The sequence below is a fragment of the Rana temporaria genome, chromosome 2 (genome assembly GCF_905171775.1).
Source record: "Rana temporaria chromosome 2, aRanTem1.1, whole genome shotgun sequence".
NCBI classification, from domain to species: Eukaryota; Metazoa; Chordata; class Amphibia; order Anura; family Ranidae; genus Rana; species Rana temporaria.
This window is the reverse complement of record NC_053490.1, coordinates 498,709,771-498,733,026: the sequence shown is the minus strand read 5'-3', so window position 1 is coordinate 498,733,026 and position 23,256 is coordinate 498,709,771. Positions and strand designations below refer to the sequence as shown.

Genomic DNA, 23,256 nt, shown 5'->3' with positions numbered 1-23,256 from the left:
CACATGCAGTGTTTATGTTTATTAGCGATAGGGACCACAGATACCAGGATGCCGTGATGAGGCTCTGTGGCTAACGCATGTATTTGCAAATGCATGCGGACTAAACCCCTGTTTTTAATGCATACTGTTAGATAGGTTTAATTGGTTGTCTGCAAGCTGGTCGATAAGTAAGCAGTTTTTTTTCCCCATAGATTTATCCATGGCCCTGTTTTTATCAGTGTTTATGTCCCTTTTACACAAGCCAGTTATTGGCTCTTTTCTCCTCTCCTAATGCTTTCAGTTTGAGGGAAGGAGTGACGATAACCTGCTTCTGTTTACCTCTATGATCAGCTGTGATTGGACACAGCTGATCACGTGGTAAAGAGCCGCTCATTGGCTCTCTACCTAAATTTGTGATCAGCAGCATCCTGAGAAACCAGTGATCACAAAACGTGGCGTCTGCGTCCCGAAGTGGGCGCGATCACAGGAAGTCGTCATATGACGGCCTCCCAGAACTGGATAAACACGCGGTAGCCATCATTCGGCTATAGCGCAGTCAGCTGGCGTTGCTAAAGCAAGAGCGCAGAAGAGCGGAAGCACTCTGGAAAAAAAGCTCTTCCGAGGAAAACCACACCATCTATAAGGTAATAATAAAAAAATACCACAAGGAAATCTTCAAAGCCAAAAAAAAATTATTTTTCCAACGTCATCACTAATGCCCTAAACCGCCCCCGCAAACTCTTTAATTTAGTCACCCAGACCATGAATCCAGTCTGTCTAGAAGTCCCCAATTTTGATACCCAAGAATTTTGCAATGAATTATTGGATTATTTCGTTAACAAAATTGAAAAAAATCTGTGAAAGCATTCATACGCCCAATACCCACAAAGATTTACCGCAATCAACGGAGTTCACTCTAAAACCCATCTCCATCGAGGCCACTAAAAATATCATCGGTACTCTGCTAAATAGCACCTAATGATATCATCCCTACCAAACTGCTGAAGGAATGTGTCGATATTCTGGCACCGCCTATCACGCAGCTTATAAACCAGTCATTCAAGGAATGCATAGTGCCCACCTGCTTGAAACAAGGCATAATCAAACCCATTTTAAAGAAACTCACCTTCGACCCAAAGCACCGTCGTCCCATAACAGGTCTAAACGTCTTCTCCAAGGTAATGGAGAAACTAGTGGTACAAAAGCTGCAACAGCATTTAGACACCCACAAACTACTCGATGCATTTCAATCGGGTTTCCGTCCCGGACACGGGACAGAAACAGCACTGCTCAAAATATGGGATGACGCCCACTAATTATTATTGACTCGGCTAGCTGAAGTAGCCAGAGTCGCAGAAGGTGATCTATCCTGGTTCTCCTCCTTTTTGGAAAACCGATCACAATTAGTGAAATTGGGACCTTTCACTTCTGAAAAACGCACAGTGTCATGCGGAGTCCCTCAAGGATCCCCTCTGTCGCCGGTTCTGTTCAATATCTATCTCCGCCCTCTCTTTTAAATCATTAGTAGCCAAAAGCTACTTTACCACTCTTATGCAGATGACACACACCTTTATTTTCGCATCTGCAACAAAGTACATCATCATCTCAGTCTAGAGAAATGCCTCTCTTTGATTGAAAATTGGATGACAAAGAGTTATCTTAAACTCTAAAGAATCAACCTGCAACAACATGGATACCCCCGCCCATTCTGGGCAAAATCATCACCCCTAACACCAAAGTCAAAAGTCTAGGAGTCATCTTTGACACCTACATGACAATGGATGCGCAAATAGGGTCAGTAGTCAGCGGATCGCACCATCTGCTGTGCCTACTACGCAGACTTATTCCCTTTATCCCAAAAGAAGACATAGCAGTCGTAGTGGGAACAATTGTTAACTCCAGACTCGACTATGCAAATGCCCTCTATCTTGGACTCCCAAAGTACCAAATAACTCGTCTGCAAGTCGTTCAAAATACGGCCGCTAGGCTTGTGACTGGGAAAAAAACATGGGAATCAATCTCACCTTCACTGAGATCCCTTCATTGGTTGCCAGTAAAAGACAGAATTACTTTCAAAGCACTCTGTCTGACGCATATGTGTGTTCTAGGAAATGCCCCCCAATATCTATGCGAAAAACTAAAAGCTCACAACCCTAATCGCATTCTGCGATCCACCAACCAAAATCTACTGCAGATACCCAAAGCCAGATACAAGTTCAAAGGAGAAAGAAGATTTGCGGTCCAAGGCCCCAGACTATGGAACGCTTTACCAACCAGCATTCGGTTGGAGGAACACCACTTGGCCTTTAAGAGAAAGATTAAAACCCATCTCTTTTGAGGAAAAAGGAGAAAATGGACAACAAGTGCCCAGAGGCGATTCAGTTCGCATGTGCTGCTCTATATAAAAGTTTCTCACTCACTCAGCAAGTCGTTAAAGAATTTTTGTGTAGTGTGCAATTATGTATGAGCAGCATGCATGTGGGGAGCCATGTTTGCTTGCTGCATATGTATGCTGTCCTTCCTGCTTAGTAGGGCTTCATAGCGCTTGTACTATTCTACCTGTCTCACACGCACAACCATTCACTGTACACAGCAACATTTTTGAGTGTCCTTTCTACTTAAAAATGTGTTCTCAGAAGATGCTCAGCAAGGATAGTCACTGCACTGTCTGACCCAGATAATGACAATAGTAACCTCAAATGTCTCTTCATGTTAAATAGTGATTCTCTATAACAAACCCTTTCATTAAAAAAAAAAAAAAAAGGTACTAAATGTGAATGTATAATAAAATAAAGTGGCAATAGTTAAAATGCCTTCTTACCGAGTCATCCAGGACAGGAAGTGAAAGATCGAGAAAAGGCTCATGAACTAAAGATACCTTAAAAGAGAAAAGCATAAAGAAACATAAATTACAGAAGAACTTGGGATAGAACATTCATAGAAAACTCCCTGTGCAGAGAGCCCTGTACAGAAAAGCTGCAGAGGATCATTCCGCATGCATGTGCCCTGTAAAAATTGGCCTTTTCTTAAAGTGACACTAAAGGTTCACTTTTTAATTTTTTAAACAAACATGTCATACTTGCCTCCACTGTGCAGTTAATTTTTCACAGAGTGGCCCCCATTGTCCTATTCTTGGGTCCCACGGCGGCTCTCGCGGCTCCTCCCCACAAGAGCTAACCCCCTCTGGGAAGCTCTCTCCCGAGGGGGTTAACTTGCCCCATAGCCGCCGAGTGTATGACTCTGCCCCGCCCCCTGCATCATTAGATTTGATTGACAGCAGCGGGCGCCAATGGCTGTGCTGCCATCAATCTATCCAATGAAGAGCCGATCAGCCATGGGAAGAACAACGCAGGATCGTGCCCTCTGAAATTTGGGGCTCAGGGGGCCAGACACTGTAAGGGTTTTTTTTTTAGCTTGATGCATAGGATGCATTAAGATGAAAAAACACAAGGGTTTACAACCCCTTAAAGGATATGTTCACCTTTTAAAAAATAAATGCACTTTTTTTTGCAGGCTTTCAGTTCCAAAAGTGAATTTAGGCCGGCCATACACCATTCTAACCGTTAATAGGCATGCTGAATGTACTAAGTTGATCGTTCAAATTGATTACAACCAGCCTGCCGGATTCTCTTCGGCTGCTATAGCTGCCAACGATAATCGCTGTCTTCTCCTGGCGGAAATGGCTGCCCCACCTAAAGAAGTCAATGGCTTGGCAGGAGGGTTTCCCACATCAACACAGTCTATGGTGATGGGGGAATTGTGCAAATTTCTTTCTTGCAACCCGGGGTTGCAAGAAAGAGATTTTCTCCATGTATGGTCAGTCTTATCCTTTAAATAAAAGGCCGCTCTGCTTGTTTAACATCAACACAGCAAACCAGGTAATAGGAAAGATTTAAAAGCCCATTTTACCCGTATTAGTCGGTGCAGGGTCTTCTTTAAAAAGAGTCGGTTAACTATTTAAAGTCCATTTTAAACCACTGCGAATAGATAGGCTTATACTGCACAATAAACTCTGTATGTCTCTTCTGCAATAAAAGCTCCTCTTCTGTCTGCCAGCAATGTTTCTAATGATCTGGGATTGTGTAGCTCATCGTACATTCTTGGCATACCTTGGTGCTGAGATGAATTAATGGGATTGTAAAGTCTTATGGCATTTCACCTTAATGCATTCTATGCATTAAGGTAAAAAACCTTGTTTGCTGCAGCTGCCCCCAGAGCCCCCCCCCCTTTTTTTTTACCTGAGCGCATCCGTTTCAGCGATGTGTACGAGCCCAGCAGTTCCAGTCACTGTCCTTATCGGATAGATTTATATCAGCAGGAACCATTGGCTTCCGCGGCTGTCAATCAAATCCAGCGAGACGATCGCGTCCGCTCACTGCCTGGATGCTCAGTAAGGATGAGCTCCGACGTGTTCGCACAGTCCACGTGCAGAGCCCACCAGGAAGTTGGCACTGTGCTGCACTAATCACAGGCAGTGAGACATTCCTGATCTCTGCAGTTACGCATCCGGACAATGTCTCACTGCCTGTGATTAGCACAGCGCAGTGCCGACTTCCTGGCGGGGTCTGCACATGGACTTTGCTTACACGCCGGAGCTCATCTTTAATGCTGAGTGAGGGAAAGATGGACCCCGCTCAGCTCCATAGCATTGAAAAGGTCAGCCACAGGCAGGGAGCTCCGGGATGTTGTATTGCTGGATCCAAGGTCCGAGTATAGTTCCGCTTTAAAGGATAAGTTCACCTTTGGGAATGTCACCCTTTTTAGGGTGTAACATGTTCCCAATGCTGCGGCCGCAGTATGGGAAAAAGTTCCCAGTACTAGCTGTCGCTTTTTAAAATCAGCGCAGCCGTGTGGGGCTCCAACCACACGGCCGTGTCATTCATTTACACGGCTCTCTGTGTGAATGGACTACAAGCCCCGACATCCTTTGCGGCTGAATAGAAGATCCTGGACTGCCGCACTCCTTAAAACGATGTCTTTATTGTACAAATGAAATCCAAAAAACAACCAAAGCGATGCAGTCAAAATGAAGTGAACAACAGGAAAAAAGTGGCTGACATGTTTCACATCATGTGATGCTTACTCAAGCTATAAGTAAGCATCACATGATGTGAAACATGTCAGCCACCTTTTTCCTGTTGTTCACTTAATCTTGACTGCATCACTTTGGCTGTTTTTTGGAGCGGTATCATCTCTCACTTCAACTACCTGGACTTATCCTTTGCGGTTGTCGGCTTATAGTTCTCGATGAACTACCACAGTGCTGTGGAGCGCCATGGTACTTCATTGATTTCTTCCTGTCAGTGTATCTGCCTGCCCATACGGGATGTACGGGTACACAGATAGAATGACAGGTGTGAAAGAGACCTGCAAGCCACCTATGCTTTAAGGGGATCTTTGGAGCAAAATCTATATGGCAAACACAGTTAAAAAGGAGAAAACATACCGTGTGGCAGGTCTCACACATTATTGTGCTTGTCAGCTCTCCTCCAAATAAGCAGTCAACAAAGTTGGGGATAGCTCTTCTTTTTTCACAGTCTAATAAAAGAAAGACAGAATTAATGCCACACTATTTATGCTTTTTCATCAATATTGTAAATATCTTCCAGGGAAACTAGAAGCAAATATATGAGGAAAGCTTCATTTTCAGATCATGTTAAAGTGTAACTAAATGCTTTATTTTAGGTTTGGAGTGGAGATGGATTAGAACCCCTGTCAGTTTTTATTGCTGTCCGTGTTCCTGTTAGGGAGTATCACCCTCTCTATTTGTCCTGTTTACCATTGAAAGTAAAAGAAAATCCCAAAATTTGGGTTGTCCCCAGAAAAGCAACAGAGGGGAATTCTTCCAACAGGCACACTATTTTGGGTGACCTGGGGTTCCCCAAGAAATTCCCTGGATTTTCAGGGATTTCTTCTCAATTCCTGTTTGGCTATGGAACATGAAGTAAAGGGAAGCATATAGTTCTACTTTAAACAGTCAGCCCCCTTAAAACATTAATTCAAATGTTGGTAGATGCTGCAGGGATAAACCACCTGGCTGTTTTTTCCATCTCTCTGGAACTCGGTTGATGAGATCTCTGTTGCTCCAACGATCAAAGCAGGGGCAGACTGACAACTCATGGGGCCCCCAGGCAATGGGAGATTATGGGGCCCCCAGGCAATGGGAGATTATGGGGCCCCCAGGCAATGGGAGATTATGGGGCCCCCAGGCAATGGGAGATTATGGGGCCCCCAGGCAATGGGAGATTATGGGGCCCCCAGGCAATGGGAGATTATGGGGCCCCCAGGCAATGGGAGATTATGGGGCCCCCAGGCAATGGGAGATTATGGGGCCGCACAGTATACACAAACACACATACAGTATACATACACAGTACACACACACACACACAATATACACACACAGTATACATACACATACTTAAAGGTACTGGAGAGGCGGGGCAGCTATAATCTTGGGATTTTTTTTTTAAAAACACAGATTTTTACATACTGTCGCTGGTTTTATTGAGGCTGGCAACCCTGATGGGGCCCCCTAGTGGCATTGGGCCCTCGGGCAGTGCCCGAGTGCCTGAATGGCCAGTCCGCCCTTGGATCAAAGCCCTCCGATTCCTCTTGTATTGAATTGTATTGTAACTGTACTGTCTGCCCCCATTTTTTTTAAGTGATGCGCAAACTGTCGGCGCTATATAAATCCTGTAGAAGAATAATAATGAATAAAGGGCCAATGTGTCTGGTGGGAAAAAAACTGAACCACAGTGTTCCAAAGCAAAACAGACTAGACAGAAATATAATATGGTTCTCATATATACACAATCATACCTCTGACAATCTTTTTAACTTGCTCATCCTCAATCTTCTCTGATGCAGCCTGTAATGTCTTGGAAATTGCTGAAGTTACCCTCTAAAATGATAAAAGAAAGACATAAAACAGCATTAATGCTTACTGAATGTAGCTTCAATTCAAATGGACAGTCACTATTATGCCTCGTACACACGATCAGACTTTAGACCATGCAAAATTCCGCCATGAGTCTGTTCAGAAAGATAGAGAACAGGTTCTCTATCCATCGGACTTAGGACCAAAAAAGTCCGATGGAGGCTACACACGGCTGGAAAGTCCGACCGTGTGTACGAGGCATTACAGTAATTTTTTTTCCCAACTCAGCCTCAAAATGTTCTCTACATTTAGGTACGGCAGATTTGAGTAACTGACGGCACCACCATTTTAGGCTACATCCCCCAGACTAAAATCAAAGGAAAACAGGTGTGTAGGCGTTTCTGCCTTCCCACATTACAGCTCTGCCTGGTGCTCAGACCTCAAGGCTGCCCACACCTCCAGTGTACCAAGATAAGGAAAGGGATGGATGGCATCCAAAAAAGGATATTGCTTTATTGAAAAAACATGTACACGTTGTAAAAACAGCCTACGCCGTGACTAAGGACTAATGCCCGAAATGCAGGGGGCTGTACATCTTTTTCAATAAAGCAATATCATTTTTTGGATGCCACCCCGAGGTGCCAACCATCCATTTCCTTACATCCCCCACACTGCTCTGTCTTCCAGTATTTTTCACAATCCAGAGTTGGCTGTACCTGGAGATACAGCATTTGTGAAAACTAAGAAATACCTGTATCTCCTCTCCTCTCATCCCATCTAAAAGGTAGCGGAGAAGCTCCTGGCTGTCTTGCTGCTGGTACCCCTTGAATCGAATGGCTCTGGAAAGAAAAGCAATGCAGACACTACTCATACATTGGCTAAGGAGAAATCACCTATTCACAGTAAGAAGTTTAGGATAGAAGAAGATCCTGGACTGCCGCACTCCTTAAAACAATGTCTTTATTGTACAAATGAAATCCAAAAAACAAACAAAACGATGCAGTCAAAATGAAGTGAACAACAGGAAAAAGATGGCCGACATGTTTCACATCATGCGATGCTTACTCAGTTTAAGGAGTGCGGCAGTCCAGGATCTTCTTCTATCCAATGCACCTGTGCATAGCTAGCACCCTTTCGGTTTAATGGGAGATAAGCAAAGCCAAGGGATCAGCAGTTTTTAGAGCGGTATCATCTCTCAAGAAGTTTATTTAAACTGAAGCTACAACAAATAATGTAAAGTTTACATGAAAAACCTGTTAAGGGTTGATAACATTTATTCTATTTACAGGTTTTAATTATATATGTGAATTGGGAAAGCCATGTCTGTCTAAAAGGAAACCCCGATGTTCAGTTTTACTAGCAAGGGTGCACTTTGTCTAAAAAAACTCACTATAAAATATCACCCAACTAGCTTATAAAAGGGTGAAATATCCCCAATGTATATTCTAGATTTAGCTAAACACCAGAGTAATAGCCCAAATGGAGCCCTTGATGAAAAGCCATGATGGCGATCACTGAAAGCAATTCTCAGCGGTGCAAATGAGACCAGTGAGCTGCTTACTGCTATCCAGCAAATAAAGAAATTGTGCTTGAAGCAGAACTCCAGGCAAAAACAACAAGATATAAATGAACAACCCATTAACTCGTTTTCTACCAATGTACATCTTTAACCCCTTCCCACCGGGCCCTTTAAGAGGGTCTAAATGCTCGGAGAAGGGCATTCCAATCATGTCACCGCTGTGATTGGCTGTCACGTGATCAGAAAGCTCCCGATCACAAGTGTGCATTGGGAGCTTTCCAGTACCCGCCAGTTACCACGCTGGGAGCAAGCGCGGTAATTTGTTTACACAGGGTGGCATATATGCGTACGGTCGGCGGAAAGTGGTTAATAACATACCAGCTGCCTGTTTTTCCACTATTCCTCCTAGTGACACCAACAATGGAGCACTTCTCACTCTAATACAAAGGATGAGGCTTGATTCTTCCCATTGACATCAACGATGGGGTACTATTACTCCCACTGGCACCAACAATGGGGCACTGTACATCCCACTGACACCAACTGAGGAGAGACTATTCTTCCCATTGACACCAACAGGCCGGGTGCTATTCTTCCCACTGACAAAGATGGGACACTATTCCTCCTACTGACACCAACAATGGAACACTATTCTTCCCATTGACACCAACTGATGGGGTGCCATTTCCTCCCACTGACAATAACAATAGGGCACCAATCTTCGCATAGACATCAACAATAGGATTGATTCATTCATTAGTTCCCCACTAATCACAGTTGCCATGAGACTTTTTTCTCTCACTGACCACCAAGCCTGGGGCATGGTTTACTTCTACTGACAAAGAGGCATTATCTAGTCCCACTGGACATAGTCAGGCCACCTTAAGTTTTGAACTGGCCTTGTAGAACCCTAGTGCCTAACCTGTAGCCCTTTGGTATATGATTTAGCAGTCTGTAGGGAAAACATTGATTGGGGTAATAGCATTGATCTCTAGTAGCCTCATGTAACATATTCCCAGTTTCATATCGTCTTCTGCAGCATATCTCCAGCCAACAATGTAGCATGTCCTCACTCTTCCACCATCATTTTCTCTATTAGGTCTGCAGTTTCTGACCGTTATCTCAAGCATTACATATGGTGAACATTACGAGGCCCCCCCTTTAGCTCATACATTGACAACCACTGCTCTAGAAAGTTTGGAGACTAGAGGGAAGGAAACACTCAAGTAGCTTGCTCTCAGTATATATTATGCATTAATACCATCATTAATCTTTCTGATAATTTATACTCTCGGATAGTAAGTGTCACAGTCCTGGTACATACTCACTTTTTACAGACCTGAGAGAAAAGCTCTTTAGGGGTCACAACCCCTTTCTTAGTCTCCTGCATCTCAGTAAGGAATTGCCACATTGCCAAGGTAAGGGGTCCAGGTTGCTGCTCCAGGGTCACTTCTCGTGGTGTCTGAAATATATTTATCATACAGAGGCTCAGAAGACAAGTCATTAAAATGTACCCCTGGAATCAGATGGCTCTGGAAAAAAAACAGTGCCAGTCCAGGAATGTGACTGAATCCTGTCACGATCTTGCCTAAGCCAGCTCTGTAACTTCAGCAGACTTCAGCCCGCTGTCTGCTGAAAACTGGTCACAGGAGTGCAGAACTAACTGCACTCCTGTCAGCTATAGGAGAAGTACAGCCAAATGAGCTTTGGCTGTATTTCTCCTTTAATATTATACAAAATGTATATAGTGCAGTTTGTTCAGCGCTTTACAACCTGAGGGCAGACAGTACAGTTACAATACAATTCAATACTGGAGGAATCAGCGGGCCCTGCTCATTAGAGCTCAACTATAATCAGGTTTGATTTCAGCAGCCATATGTGCTTGTTCTTTGAAAAAGTGCAAGAAGCCAGAAAACGCAGCGCAGCCAAGAATCACAGAAAGATAATGCAAATTGCACAGCAATTGTCACATTTAGAAAACAAGAAAATAGTGAACTTGTGATGTGCAGATGACAGGTACTCTTAGTACACTTACAGATTGGCACTCATCAGGCACTTGGACAGTTACAGTTTTCCCTGGATGTTTGACTTCATTCAGAAGCTCCCGCAGTGTTGGTGTCTGAGACAAATTCTGTAAGCAAATGGCAGAAGAGTTTATACCGATTATTGTTTTGCCCTTGTCTTGAATCACATGACAGACACAACGCTCACTATGCACACCTGCATCACCGCATTGAAGAAGCATGTGTTCCCCAGGTTGCTGAGCCCTCTCACAGTGACCTCCTTGTTGTCATTCTGTGTGTTGGCTGCATTGGTACTCTTTGCACCCCTGTTGGGATCTTCTACCACCTGAGATTCTTCATTCTCCTGCTGGTTTTCAGGCCGATGATCATCTTGGCCAGTCTGAACTATTTCACAAAAAAAAAAAAAAATGTTTTATACCAAAACATCTACAGAGGGATTTGGTCCCAATAACAGACTGTGGTAACAATTATGTTCGGACTCCTCTCCTGTACTGAAATAGATTACTCTGATTTCACTGTACATTGCATTTAGTGAGCACTAAAAACTGCAGCAAGTCAGATAGAGCCATTCCCATGTTCTGACTAAAGGATGTCCAGCATCGTCTAGCCCTTTGCTCCCCAGCCTTACTGTTCGTGGACCACCAATTTATTTAATTGATTTTAGTTCTTTAAGTCATTGAGGGTCAGCATCACATATAGGCATCACCTACGGCAATCTGCATGCAAATGCAGCCTGGCTATTAAGCTGACTCCTGTAGTCTGACACTAAGGCCCGTTTCACACTGGGGCGGGAGACGCGGTGGTGGTATAGCGCCTGCTAAAAATAGCGGTGCTATACCGTCGGATTTGCCGCGGGATTCGGCCACTAGACTGCAGAGGCGCATTGCGGGCGGTATTGCCGCGGTTTCCCATTGTTTTAAATGGGAAGGAGCGGTGAAGGAGTGTTATACACCCCGCTTCTCTCACCGCTCCAAAGATATTGCTGGCAGGAGATTTTTTTCTCTCCCGCCAGCGCATCGCCTCAGTGTGAAAGCCGTCAGGTTTTCACATTAAGTATGCAGTGCAGGAGTTTTTCAGGCGATATAGCAGCGCTATTTTTAGCGCTGTACCGCCTGAAAAACTCCTCAGTGTGAAAGGGGTCTTTCCGTGCATCAGGACTAAGATAAGAGCTTTTGATAGGAGTACTTAGGCAGTACTATGATGTTTTCAAAAACCTATACACATTTATTCATTATCAATTCATTTATATTAATTAGCCTAGGTTCACACTAGCGGTTTCATGCTTCATGCATATTTTTGAGTTTGAGAAAGGGACTGGATTTATACACAAAACTCTGGCAACAAAATATTAAAATGCATGCACATGCATTTTACATGCTTTCCCATTGAAGTCTATGGGACCAACAACTGCACTACACCATGTTGTATTGATGTAAATGGGCACCATAGAGAATAATGTGATTTCCATTCTCGTGCATGGCAGCGTGACGGCAGACACAGGAGAAATCACACTTGGGGCCTTACTGGATATCAACCCAAAAGCACATGGAATTGCAAAGGCTTGTAAATGTTCTCCTCACACAATGATAGAATTACAAACCTGTGTTTGAAATCTTCACATTCGTCTTTGACTTTTTTTGGATAAAGTCCACCAACTGCCGCAAGCGCCCGGAGCTGCTGTACTGAACCTCGTCATCACAAAGGTAGCACCTGTCATCATAATCACAAGGAAATCCACATTCATAACCCAACATTTCATTGTAATGATTATTTCAGATTTCTCTACACATGCTGCCATCAATATTAACCACTTGTCAACCCCATAACAGTTATATGACCGCAGAGTGGCTCTCCTGCGCCGGATCACATACCTAGTACATGATCCAGCACTTCTGGGTAGGCGATGCACCACTTCTGCTGTGATTAGTCACAGCACAAACCAAAACAGCGGGTGCCGGCCAATGGATGTCCACCGGCACCCGCTGATCGGCGAGGAGAACGACAGAACGGCAGCTGTGCCTATGTAAACAATACAGAGCTCTGCCCCATCAGTGGGGATGTGCTGGATTTCATTTCTCTGCAAAGCAGGGAGTAAAATCCAGCACATCCCTTAGTAAAAGCACCACATGGTAAACACAAAAGCACTGGCCAGGCACACATTTAACCCTTTGATCGCCCTAAATGTTTAACCCCTTCCCAGACAGTGTCATTAGTTACAGTGACAGTGCATATTTTTGGCACTGATCACTGTATTAGTGTCACTGGTTCCCACAAAGTGTCAAAAAAAATCTGTTATATATTCCATGGTTTGTAGACGCTATAACCTTTGCGCAAACCAATCAATATGCGCTTATTGGGATTTTCTTTTTAACCAAAAATATGAAGCAGAATACATATTGGGCTAAATTTTATTTGATTTTTTTATTGGATGTTTTATAGCAGAAAGCAACAAATATCGTTTTTTTTTTTTTTTTTTTGAATTGTCTGTCTTTTTTTGTTTATATAGTGCAAAAAAATAAAACCCAAAAGGTGATCAAATACCACCAAAATAAATCTCCATTTGTGGTGAAAAGGGGACATAAATATGATTTATGTACAGCGTTGCGCAATTGTCAGTTAAAGTAACGCACTGCCGTGTCGCAAAAAATCTTGGAGGTCAAGTGTTTAAAGTGATTGTAAAGTCAAATGTTTTTTATTTTTTAAATAACAAACATGTTATCCTCACCTCCTCTGTGCAGTTGGTTTTGCACAGAGCAGCCTGAATCCTCCTCTTCGCTGCTCCTGGCCCCTCCCTCCTATAGAGTGCCCCCTCAGCCAGCAGCTCTCTATGGGGGCACCCGAGCCGAGTCAGAGCTCCGTGTATCCATTCAGACATGGAGCCTGGCCCAGCCCCCTTTCTCCCCTGATTGGCTGACTGACAGCTGTGGGAGCCAATGGCGCTGCTGCTGTGTCATAGGAGGCGTGTCCCAGATCGCTTAGACATTTGTGGACATTGCTGGAGAGAGATAGGGCTCAGGTAAGTAATTAGGGGGTACTGGGGGGCTGCTACACACAGAAGGTTTTTTATCTTTAAGTGGTAGTAAACTCTGTACTACCACTTTTACCTACAGGTAAGCCTATAATAAGGCTTACCTGTAGGTAAAAAGAATATATCTCCTAAACCTGTACGGTTTAGGAGATATTCCCCTCACAATGAGCTGCTGATTGCAGCGGCGCATGAGGGTTCCTTGGCTAAAGGCCCGGCAGCCGCCGGACCGTGCCGGAAAGAAGTCTCCCGCGCGTGATGACATCGCCACTCACAGAGCTGGAGCGGCGATACCCGGAAGACACGCAGTGACATCTCCCTCAGTGTGGACCAGGTAAGTTCCCCACGTCTCGTTCCAAGGTAAGTATTTCATAATAAGCTAGTATGCGGTGCATACTAGCTCATTACGCCTTTTGCCTTTCAGGTATGACCAAAAAAAAGCTGCTGCGGGTTTACTACCGCTTTAATGCATAGAATGCATCAAGATAAAAAAAAAAACTTCTACCTTTACAACTCCTTTAAAGCATCTCTTTCATTAAGTGTTTACTTCCCAAAGATCAATAAGACACAGACTGCATTGCCAGGAATACGAAAGCTTGTATAACCTTGGATAGTAAGAGGGAGGAGTGGGGCTTAGTGTCTAGGAAAGAAGCTGGGATAGGATTCAGGGTGTCCCTACCTCTTTAATGCTTAACTCTAAGCACAAAAACAATAGCCACATTGTGTGCACCAAATGCCTTTCCAAACCCAGATATTTTTTTGTAAAAGTAGTGGCAACATCATCACTGTGCTGTACTCAGCCTGTGCAGAGAGCAGAGCCGAAGGGTCCAACAGGCTCCACCCACTACAGATTTCCTGCAAAAAACTGGACAAGACCAGTCACCCTGAACAAGGAGAGAGCGCAGCAGTCTTCATTACAGGAAGCTCCTGCACAGAGGGAAAGTTTCACACTGGATTATGGCACAGATATGGAGGTATAAAATACATAGCAATAACACAAAAATATGTGCCTACACCTATGTGCATGTGTCTTAGTACAGAAGTATTGCTTACCATGCATTCCAGTCGCCCATGCTGAGCACTAGGCAGTGCGGCTCCGATCTTGGTGTGTTGTAGTGGTTTAGCGCATGCTGATGTTCTGAATATCTGCCACATCCCTAAAAAAAGTTTAAATAATGAAAGTCTGGTTAATGGTCACTGGAGATCACAGTCATAAAAGCAGGCATCCCCTCCATCAGGGAGTCCTATATAGCAGTGGTCATCAACCCTGTCCTGCAGGGCCCACTAACAGGCCAGGTTTTATGTATTACCTTGGGGAGATGCAGTCTAGAATACTGCAATCACTGAGCAGCAAATAATATCAGCTGTGATGTATTTCAGTTATCTTGCAAATCTGGCCTGTTAGTGGGCCCTGCAGGACAGGGTTGATGACCACTGCTATATAGCAGTGTTTCTCAACTCCAGTCCTCAAGGCATCCCAACAGGTCATGTTTTCAGGCTTTCCATTATTTTGCACAGGTGATTTGTTCAGTTTCACTGCCTTAGTAATTACCACAGTTGTTTCATCTGAGGGAAATCCTGAAAACATGACCTGTTGGGGCGCCTTGAGGACTGGAGTTGAGAAACATTGCTCTAGAGTAGACTACACTCTCCACAATCACTGTGAAATTATATGCAATAGGGGGGATGGGCAAGGCTTAGCTAAAGTTAATTGGGAGCTGCATGATTTTAGCAGTTTGCATTACAACACAAAAATAATTATCTGTGGACACCTTCTAATCAAAACAGGTGAAGCAGACACCATCCTCGTTCTCAGTCCTTCTCCAGAGAGAATAAGTACAGTGCTCACAACCTTTCCTCATAACCAATATCCTCCAGACCCTTTATCAGCTTTGTTGCCCTTCTTTGTACTCGCTCCATTTCCAGTACATCCTTCCTCGGGACTGGTGCCCAGAACTGGACAGCATACTCCAGGTGCGGCCGGACCAGAGTCTTGTAGAACGGGAGAATTATCGTTTTATCTCTGGAGTTAATCCCCTTTTTAATGCATGCCAATATTCGGTCTGCTTTGTTAGCAGCAGCTTGGCATTGCATGCAGTTGCTGAGCCTGTCATCTACTAGGACCCCCATGTCTTTACCATCCTAGATTCCCCCAGAGGTTCTCCCCCCAGTGTATAAATTGCATTCATATTTTTGCCACACAAATGAATTATTTTACATTTTTCTACACTGAACCTCATTTGCCATTTAGTTGCCCACCACATTCATTTGTTCAGATCGTCTTGCACGGTTTCCACATCTTGCGGAGATGTTATAGCCCTGCTTAGCTTAGTATCGTCCGCAAATGCAGAGATTGAACCATTTACCCCATCCTCCAGGTCGTTTATGAACAAATTAAATAGGATTGGTCTAAGCACAGAACCCTGGGGGACCCCACTACCCACCCCTGACCATTCCGAGTACTCCCCATTTATCACCACCCTCTGAACTCGTCCTTGTAGAGAGTTTTCAATCCATGTATTCACCCTATGGTCCATGCCAAAGGACCTTATTTTGTACAGTAAACACTTATGGGAAACTGTGTCAAATGCTTTTGAAAAATCTACATACACCACGTCTATGTTCCTTCCTTTATCTAGATGGCAACTCACCTCCTCATACAAGGCTAATAGATTGGCATGAAGGGGAGTAGGTGTGTTTTTTTTATATACAGCTTCAAATCTCCTCGGAAGGCTGTCTACAAGATACACCACATCTACGGGCCTCCCATTATCTAGATGGCAATTCACCTCCTCAAACAAACAAGCAGAGCAGGAAGTCAAAGAAAATCTGCCTGTCCCTCAAATATATTAGTAACCCTCCTGTCCTTTTCCCGCTGCCCCAGCAAAGTCCCTGTGCAAAAAAAAATAATCTTTCCCAGAAAGTCATTTACTGCACACTGCCAGCTACCCTCTCTGCCTCAAGTGATGATAATCAGACCCAGTGATTGGTCACTACAGCAATTAACACTTCATTCTGGAAGAGTCTAAATACCTAGAAGAACCAGACCTATTCTGTAGCGGGTTAAAGGTGGTTCCACTATTAAAGGTAAGATGTGTTCCTAGAATATAGTGGGTTTTCTTTTGTTGGGAGACAAACTTACTCTAAAAAAAATAAGAGTCTTACCCTATGTCCACATTTCAGACACAGCCAGATCACTTGTGCTTCCGTTTGCTCCTCTTCCTCATTATTGGTCTTCTCCTTGGTCTCGGCTTGGCAGTCCTGACATAGCGTCCAGTCCACATTCACCAGAGCCTTCTTCACTGCTCCTTCCTCCAAGGCCTTCCGGATGTGCTTACATGCAGGTTCTGATAAAGGAAAAGCAAGCATTAAACACATAATAGAGGCAAACATAACACAGGCTCAGCCCAATACATTGCATCATGAATGGGGGCGATCAGCCGAGATAATGAATTTAAGCAATAACAAAAAATGACATGTCACTGATTATTACTGAAGATGTCTCCGTTTGTCTGCCACTTGCTATTTTCTTATTTTTTTCCCCCCTTTAATTTTCACCTGGAGATCCTGCAAATAACACACCTCCCGTGTCTACACTCATTTCTCCACTGAGTCTTAACATGTCTGCCTTGGTTCATCTTTATTACATTTTGCATTGATAGGACTCCAAGGACTGGAAAACTCCACAATAAAGAGAAGTTTATTTGTGCTTTCAGTTCAGTTTACAGGAAACAAGGACGCAGAATTTCTGACAAGTTTAACCACTTCCTTCCCACCCATAGACATATGACGTCCGCAGAAGGGATCTCCCATCCTGGGCGGCCTTCATATGACGTCCTGGGCTTTCGGGTGGTCTAGGGGGCGCGCGTGCCCGCCGCGTCACTCGGGAGCTAATGCGCATGCCTGGCTCCGCAATGTCCACTGGGCACCCGTGATTGCCCGATAACAGAGCAGGACCGTGGATCTGAACAACCGGGGCCGACTCGACCCCCCAGATGCCCCCCCATCCTGTGAGGCTAGCGTCCGTCGTAATCACCATCCACTGGAAGGGAAGGAACGACTTCCCGGACCGAAGGGCCGGGGATCTCGGCCACCAATTCAGAGAGACTCCGACTAGGTGGCTTACCTGAATCTGGCGATCCAGAGACAATGAAGATTTGTTCCGTTTGGACAGGATCTTCTTCTGCAATACTCGAGTGTGGAACTGGGCATACGGTATTGCCTCGAAGGAGGCTACCATCAGACCCAGGACTCGCATGCAAAAACAGAGAGACGACCATTTGAGGAATGCCAACAGCTTCATCGCAGACTGAAGAGTCTGCAATTTTTCTAGCGGAAGAAAGACACTCGCCCTCAGCGAGAATCAACCCCAGGTATTCCAAATGCTGAGTCGGTACCAGGACCGACTTCTGGATGTTTAACACCCACCCGAATTCTCAGAGGGTCTGGCTGGCAATAGTCACATCCACCTCTAATTCTGAGCCAGAAGCTGCTCTCAGAAGAAGATCGTCTAAGTAGCCCACGACGGCAATGTCTCGCTGTCTCAGCAAAGCTAGAATCAGTGCGAGCACCTTGGTGAAAACTCTTGGTGCTGACGCTAGGCCAAAGGGAAGAGCCACAAACTGATAGTGGTCTTCTCCTATTGCAAAGCGCAGAAACCTCTGGTGTCCTGAGCAAATTGGGATATGCAAGTATGCGTCCTTGATGTCCAAGGACGCCAGAAAGTCCCCCGGATGGAGCACAGCCACCACCGAGCGAATGGATTCCATGCGGAACTTCCGTACTCTCACAAAGGCATTTAGGGCTTTGACGTCCAAGATTGCACGGACCCCAGTCCTTCTTTGGGACCACAAACAGATTCAAATAAAATCCCTGAAACCTCTCGTTCGGCGGAACAGGTGAATTAACTCACAACTCGAAGTGTTGCACTGTCTCCAATAGGGCAGAGCAACTAGCCGGAAGGAGAGGGAGATTTGAGGGAAAGAATCTGTTCGGTGGACAGGAAAGAAACTATCTTGTACCCCGAAGACACCACCTCGCAGACCCACCGGTCGGAGAGCAGGGAGGCCCACCGAGCTGTGAACCTGCGAAGCCGTCCCCCCACCCATGAGTCGGGCGGGGGGCAAAACTTCATGCGGCGGTGGGTTTGGATGCCGGTTTGTTTGGCTTACCCACCCTGGGGCGTTTCTGTCCCCCAGCTGAGCCTTCGTCAGACTAGGAGGGTCTACCCGCGGGCCCTGATGAAAATACTGCTTCTGCGTGGGAAAAGAAGGACCCGGCTTACGGCGCAGCTCCTTCCCCTTGGACTGAGGGAGGAGAGTGCTCTTACCTCCAGTGACATCCTTAACAATGTCGTCCAGCGAGGTACCAAAAAGTCTCCCACCTTTGAAGGGTAAATCTACCAGGTCTTTTTTGGATGCTTGGTCAGCAGACCAGCATTTCAGCCAAATCAGGCGGCACAACGCTACTGCAGAAACAGAGGCTCTGGATATCAAGGGGGCTGCATCCAGGGTAGCATCACAGACATATACAAGGCCCTGGACCAACTGGTTGGCCAGTCTAACATATTTAGGAGGGAGCTGATGCTCCTCCAAGGTCTGGTGCAAATCATTTTCCCATTCAGTGAGTGTCTGAGACACCAAGGTTGCAGTCAAAATAGGCCGCAATGCAGACCCTAGCATGGTAAACATGGAGCGGGTCAACGCCTATAAGTATAGTCCTTGAAAGCAGGGGTCCCTTCTATAGGGAGAGTGGCTACCTCGTTTAACCGAGCAACCGGGGGGGTTAACCACCGGAGGAGAAGCCCATTTTTTTCAAAAGGCTTTCCTCAAAAGGGTAACGGACCGCCAGGCACTGAGGGACCACAAAGAACTTATTCCCATTCCTTATCTATGAACTTATCAAAGATATTAACATAAGGAAAAACTTTCACAGAGCGGTTAGATTTGTGTGACCCAAAGGAGACAGACCCCTCTGTGGAAGTCCCAACTGCATCTTTCCGCTTGAGAGAGTCCCTCACAGCATCAATAAGTGCACTCACAAGTGCCCTGTCTTGCACTGACCCGGAAGAGGGGTCCTCCTCACCAGGGAGGTCCTGGTCCGCATCCTCCGACATACCAAATCCGGGGTCCTGAACCGCAGCCAGGCTCGAATCCGAGTCAGAGCATTCCCCAGAAGATGGCGGGGGGAGAGGGTGCTTTTTACCCCCCTTACGCCCGCACGCAGCTTCCACCCTGGCAACAAATAATTCCAGGCCTGCCGACAGTGTATCCATGGGAACCGTAGGTGCAGGGGCACCATTTGCGGCCTCTAGCAATGTAGGGGAACAAAGGCCAGATACTGACTCCATTATCACCCACTGACAGCCCTCAGGGGCCAAGTGAAAAACACTTAAGAAGTCCACCCTCCTTGCTGCACCGACCGGGGGGGGGGGGGGGGTTACCCAAGGGACTCACCACCCAGAGGGAGACTGCTCAGCACAGCTGCCCGCCTTCCTTGTATACACAGCGTGTGTGTGTGAGGAAAAAAACTGTGAGGTAAAAACTGTGAGGTAAAAACTGTGAGGTAAAAACTGTGAGGTAAAAACTGTGAGGTAAAAACTGTGAGGTAAAAACTGTGAGGTAAAAACTGTGAGGTAAAAACTGTGAGGTAAAATCTGTGAGGTAAAATCTGTGAGGTAAAATCTGTGAGGTAAAATCTGTGAGGTAAAATCTGTGAGGTAAAATCTGTGAGGTAAAATCTGTGAGGTAAAATCTGTGAGGTAAAAACTGTGAGGTAAAAACTGAGGTAAAAACTGTGAGGTAAAAACTGTGAGGTAAAAACTGTGAGGTAAAAACTGAGGTAAAAACTGTGTGCTGTGCTCCGTTCAGAAAGCCAGTGCTAGAGACTTCCCAGGAGACAGACCCCTTCCTTGTATACACAGCGTGTGTGTGTAAGGGAAAAAACGGTGAGGTAAAAACGGTGAGGTAAAAACGGTGAGGTAAAAACGGTGAGGTAAAAACGGTGAGGTAAAAACGGTGAGGTAAAAACTGTGTGCTGTGCTCCGTTCAGAAAGCCAGTGCTAGAGACTTCCCAGGAGACAGACCCCTTCCTTGTATACACAGCGTGTGCGTGTGTAAGGGAAAAAACGGTGAGGTAAAAACGGTGAGGTAAAAACGGTGAGGTAAAAACTGTGTGCTGTGCTCCGTTCAAAAAGCCAGTGCTAGAGACTTCCCAGGAGACAGACCCCCCCCCCCCTTCACAGAAAGCGGACCCCGGCGCCCCACAGGGACCCGGAGCCCCCCCACAGGTACACCCCTGTCACAGCGGGCCCTAGGGCAGGAGGGGAAAGGGCAACAGAGAGCTGGGAAAGGGAGGACAGGAGAACCTCTTAATCCCCGGAATGCCCAGCTGTTCCATCCTGCCGAGACAGGAGGAACCGTACTTACCTGTCCTTGCGAGGACTTGCTGGCGTGTCCCTGACAGACCCACAACCAATGGTACGGAGTAGCTGTCAGCCCGGTCCACTGAGTGAGACAGCAAAACAGCCCAGTTATGTGTGGACCCTGGCGCAAAAAGCCCACTGGCCACCCCAGGAGTCATGGGGCATGTCGTGGCAGACCCAGCGCTTAGCTAAGGTGTGCTCACGCTCGATGGCCGGACTGGGATCTATATATCCAGCCTGTCGCCCAGTCGGCAGTTGATAGAAGAATCTTAAAATAAAATAAAAAATTTCTTCAGGGCGCTGGGCCCAAAGGGAGTCACATCCTTCTCCTCCTAGGCAGAAAAAAAACTGAGGCTGCTTGCTGCAGGGAGGAGGGTTAAGAATCTGGGCGGGGATGTTGAGAACTCTGTTAAAGTAACACGTAATTAAATATCTAACATGTTCTGCCTAGTCCTCTCCTATGAACAGGAACATAACCCATATGTCAAGACTTTGAAGGCTGTGTCCGTCCATGGACGATAAAAGTTAAAATCAATATTTCTTTTAAGTGCCAGAAAAAGGTTTAGCCTTCAACCACTTAAGACCTGGACTTTTAGGCAGCTAAAGGACCCGGACAGTTTTTGCGATTCGGCACTGCGTCGCTTTAACTGACAATTGTGCGGTCGTGCGATATGGCTCCCAAAGAAAATTTGTGCCCTTTTTTTCCCACAAATAGAGCTTTCTTTTGGTGGTATTTGATCACCTCTACGGTATTTATTTTTTGTGCTATAAACAAAAATAGAGCGACAATTTTGAAAAAAATACAATATTTTTTACTTTTTTTCTATAATAAATATGCCCCAAAAAAATATATAAAAAAAAAAAAATTCTCAGTTTAGGCCAATACGTATTCTACCTATTTTTGGTAAAAAAAAAAAAAAAAAACGCAATACGCGTTTATCGGTTAGTTTGCGCAAAATTTATAGCGTTTACAAAATAGGGGATAGTTTTATTGCATTTTTATTTTTTTACTACTAATGGCGGCGATCAGCGTTTTTTTTTCGTGACTGCGACATATTGGCGGACACTTCAGACAATTTTGACACATTTTTGGGACCATTGTCATTTTCACAGCAACAAAATGCATTTAAAATGCATTGTCTACTGTGAAAATGAAAATTGCCGTTTGGGAGTTAACCACAAGGGGGCGCTGATGGGGTTATGTGTGACCTCATGTGTGTTTACAACTGTAGGGGGGTGTGGCTGTAGGTGTGACGTCATCGATTGCGATTCCCTATATAAGGGAACACACACACGATCGATCACGGCGCCACAGTGAAGAAGGGGGAAGCTGTGTTTACACGCGGCTCTCCCCGTTCTTCAGCTCCGGGGACCGATCGTAGGACTCCAGCGTCGATCGGGTCCGCGAGTCCCGCGGTCACGGAGCATCGGACCGGGTCGCGTGCACGCGCGACCCCACGGCTGGGCTTAAAGGGCAACGTACTTATACGTTGATGTGCCCAGCCGTGCCATTCTGCCAACGTAAATAGGCGTGAAGGGGTGGTTAAACTTCCCTCAACTACAGGCAGAATTTCATTCCTTTGATACAAAAAGAAATGTTACTTGTTTATACGATATGAATCGCGAAATGCTGTTTTGAAGATCGGGAATTGAAAAGAATCAAGATTTTATTTTGATTCTTAATGATTAATCGTGCAGCTCTAACATATATCCGAAATGGATGCGTTTTAAACCGCATCCAGTCCGCATGACATGTGAATGAGTCCAATTCAGGTGCAAATTCAGGGAAAAATTGGGACCTGATTTGCACCTAAACCGGTGAACAGGAACGCACCGGAGGCCGAAAAGGCAAATCGCAGTCGGACATGTGAACCCAGCCTAAAGTCCTGAATGCCCAAAGGGCAGGAAAAATCAGCAATCACGTGACCACTGTAATTTTCTGTCACAGTGGCCACATGATTGGGAGCCGGTCTCCCCGGCTACAGATTGTTAATGGAAACCAAAAGCAGTCTTTGACAGCCCGGTCACTGTGCAGAGAGCATGCAGCATGCGTGTTTTCAGAATAAAAACCACTGGTCTCCCAGTGAAGCATGTGTGGCAGCAAAAGGGTGGGCTTTAACGCCCACATGCCACACATTTGCTTTTTGTAAGCAGCAACAGGCTAAACTCCAACCACAGAAAGTCATTCAGGAAAAATGACAATTTCTTTTTCTGCAATTCCCCCTCTCCTGAGGCACTGGTCATGTATCCAGTGCCTCCAGGAAAGGCTACATCACCAGTACCTTCCAGAGAGCTTGTGTAGATCTCTATGAGATCTCAGATTTTCTGAAAATCTCAGGAGAACTTGGCAAATAGTACATTCATTGTTTTCCTGCACATGTAGACATCAGTATGTCAGCCCACAGA

General features: G+C 45.4%; 1 protein-coding gene across 1 annotated transcript in view; it reads right to left on the bottom strand.

The window, feature by feature from the left end:
• USP16 (ubiquitin specific peptidase 16) overlaps positions 1–23,256 on the bottom strand; it is a 51,965-nt gene that overhangs the window by 17,511 nt on the left and 11,198 nt on the right. The window contains exons 3-12 of the mRNA XM_040338844.1: positions 16,593–16,774; positions 14,481–14,584; positions 12,003–12,112; positions 10,599–10,786; positions 10,414–10,509; positions 9,707–9,840; positions 7,611–7,698; positions 6,802–6,883; positions 5,426–5,517; positions 2,801–2,857 (exon numbers count right to left, since the gene is read on the bottom strand). Coding sequence (XP_040194778.1) covers positions 2,801–2,857; positions 5,426–5,517; positions 6,802–6,883; positions 7,611–7,698; positions 9,707–9,840; positions 10,414–10,509; positions 10,599–10,786; positions 12,003–12,112; positions 14,481–14,584; positions 16,593–16,774 — 1,133 coding nt within the window. The remainder of the gene's footprint in view (positions 1–2,800; positions 2,858–5,425; positions 5,518–6,801; positions 6,884–7,610; positions 7,699–9,706; positions 9,841–10,413; positions 10,510–10,598; positions 10,787–12,002; positions 12,113–14,480; positions 14,585–16,592; positions 16,775–23,256) is intronic.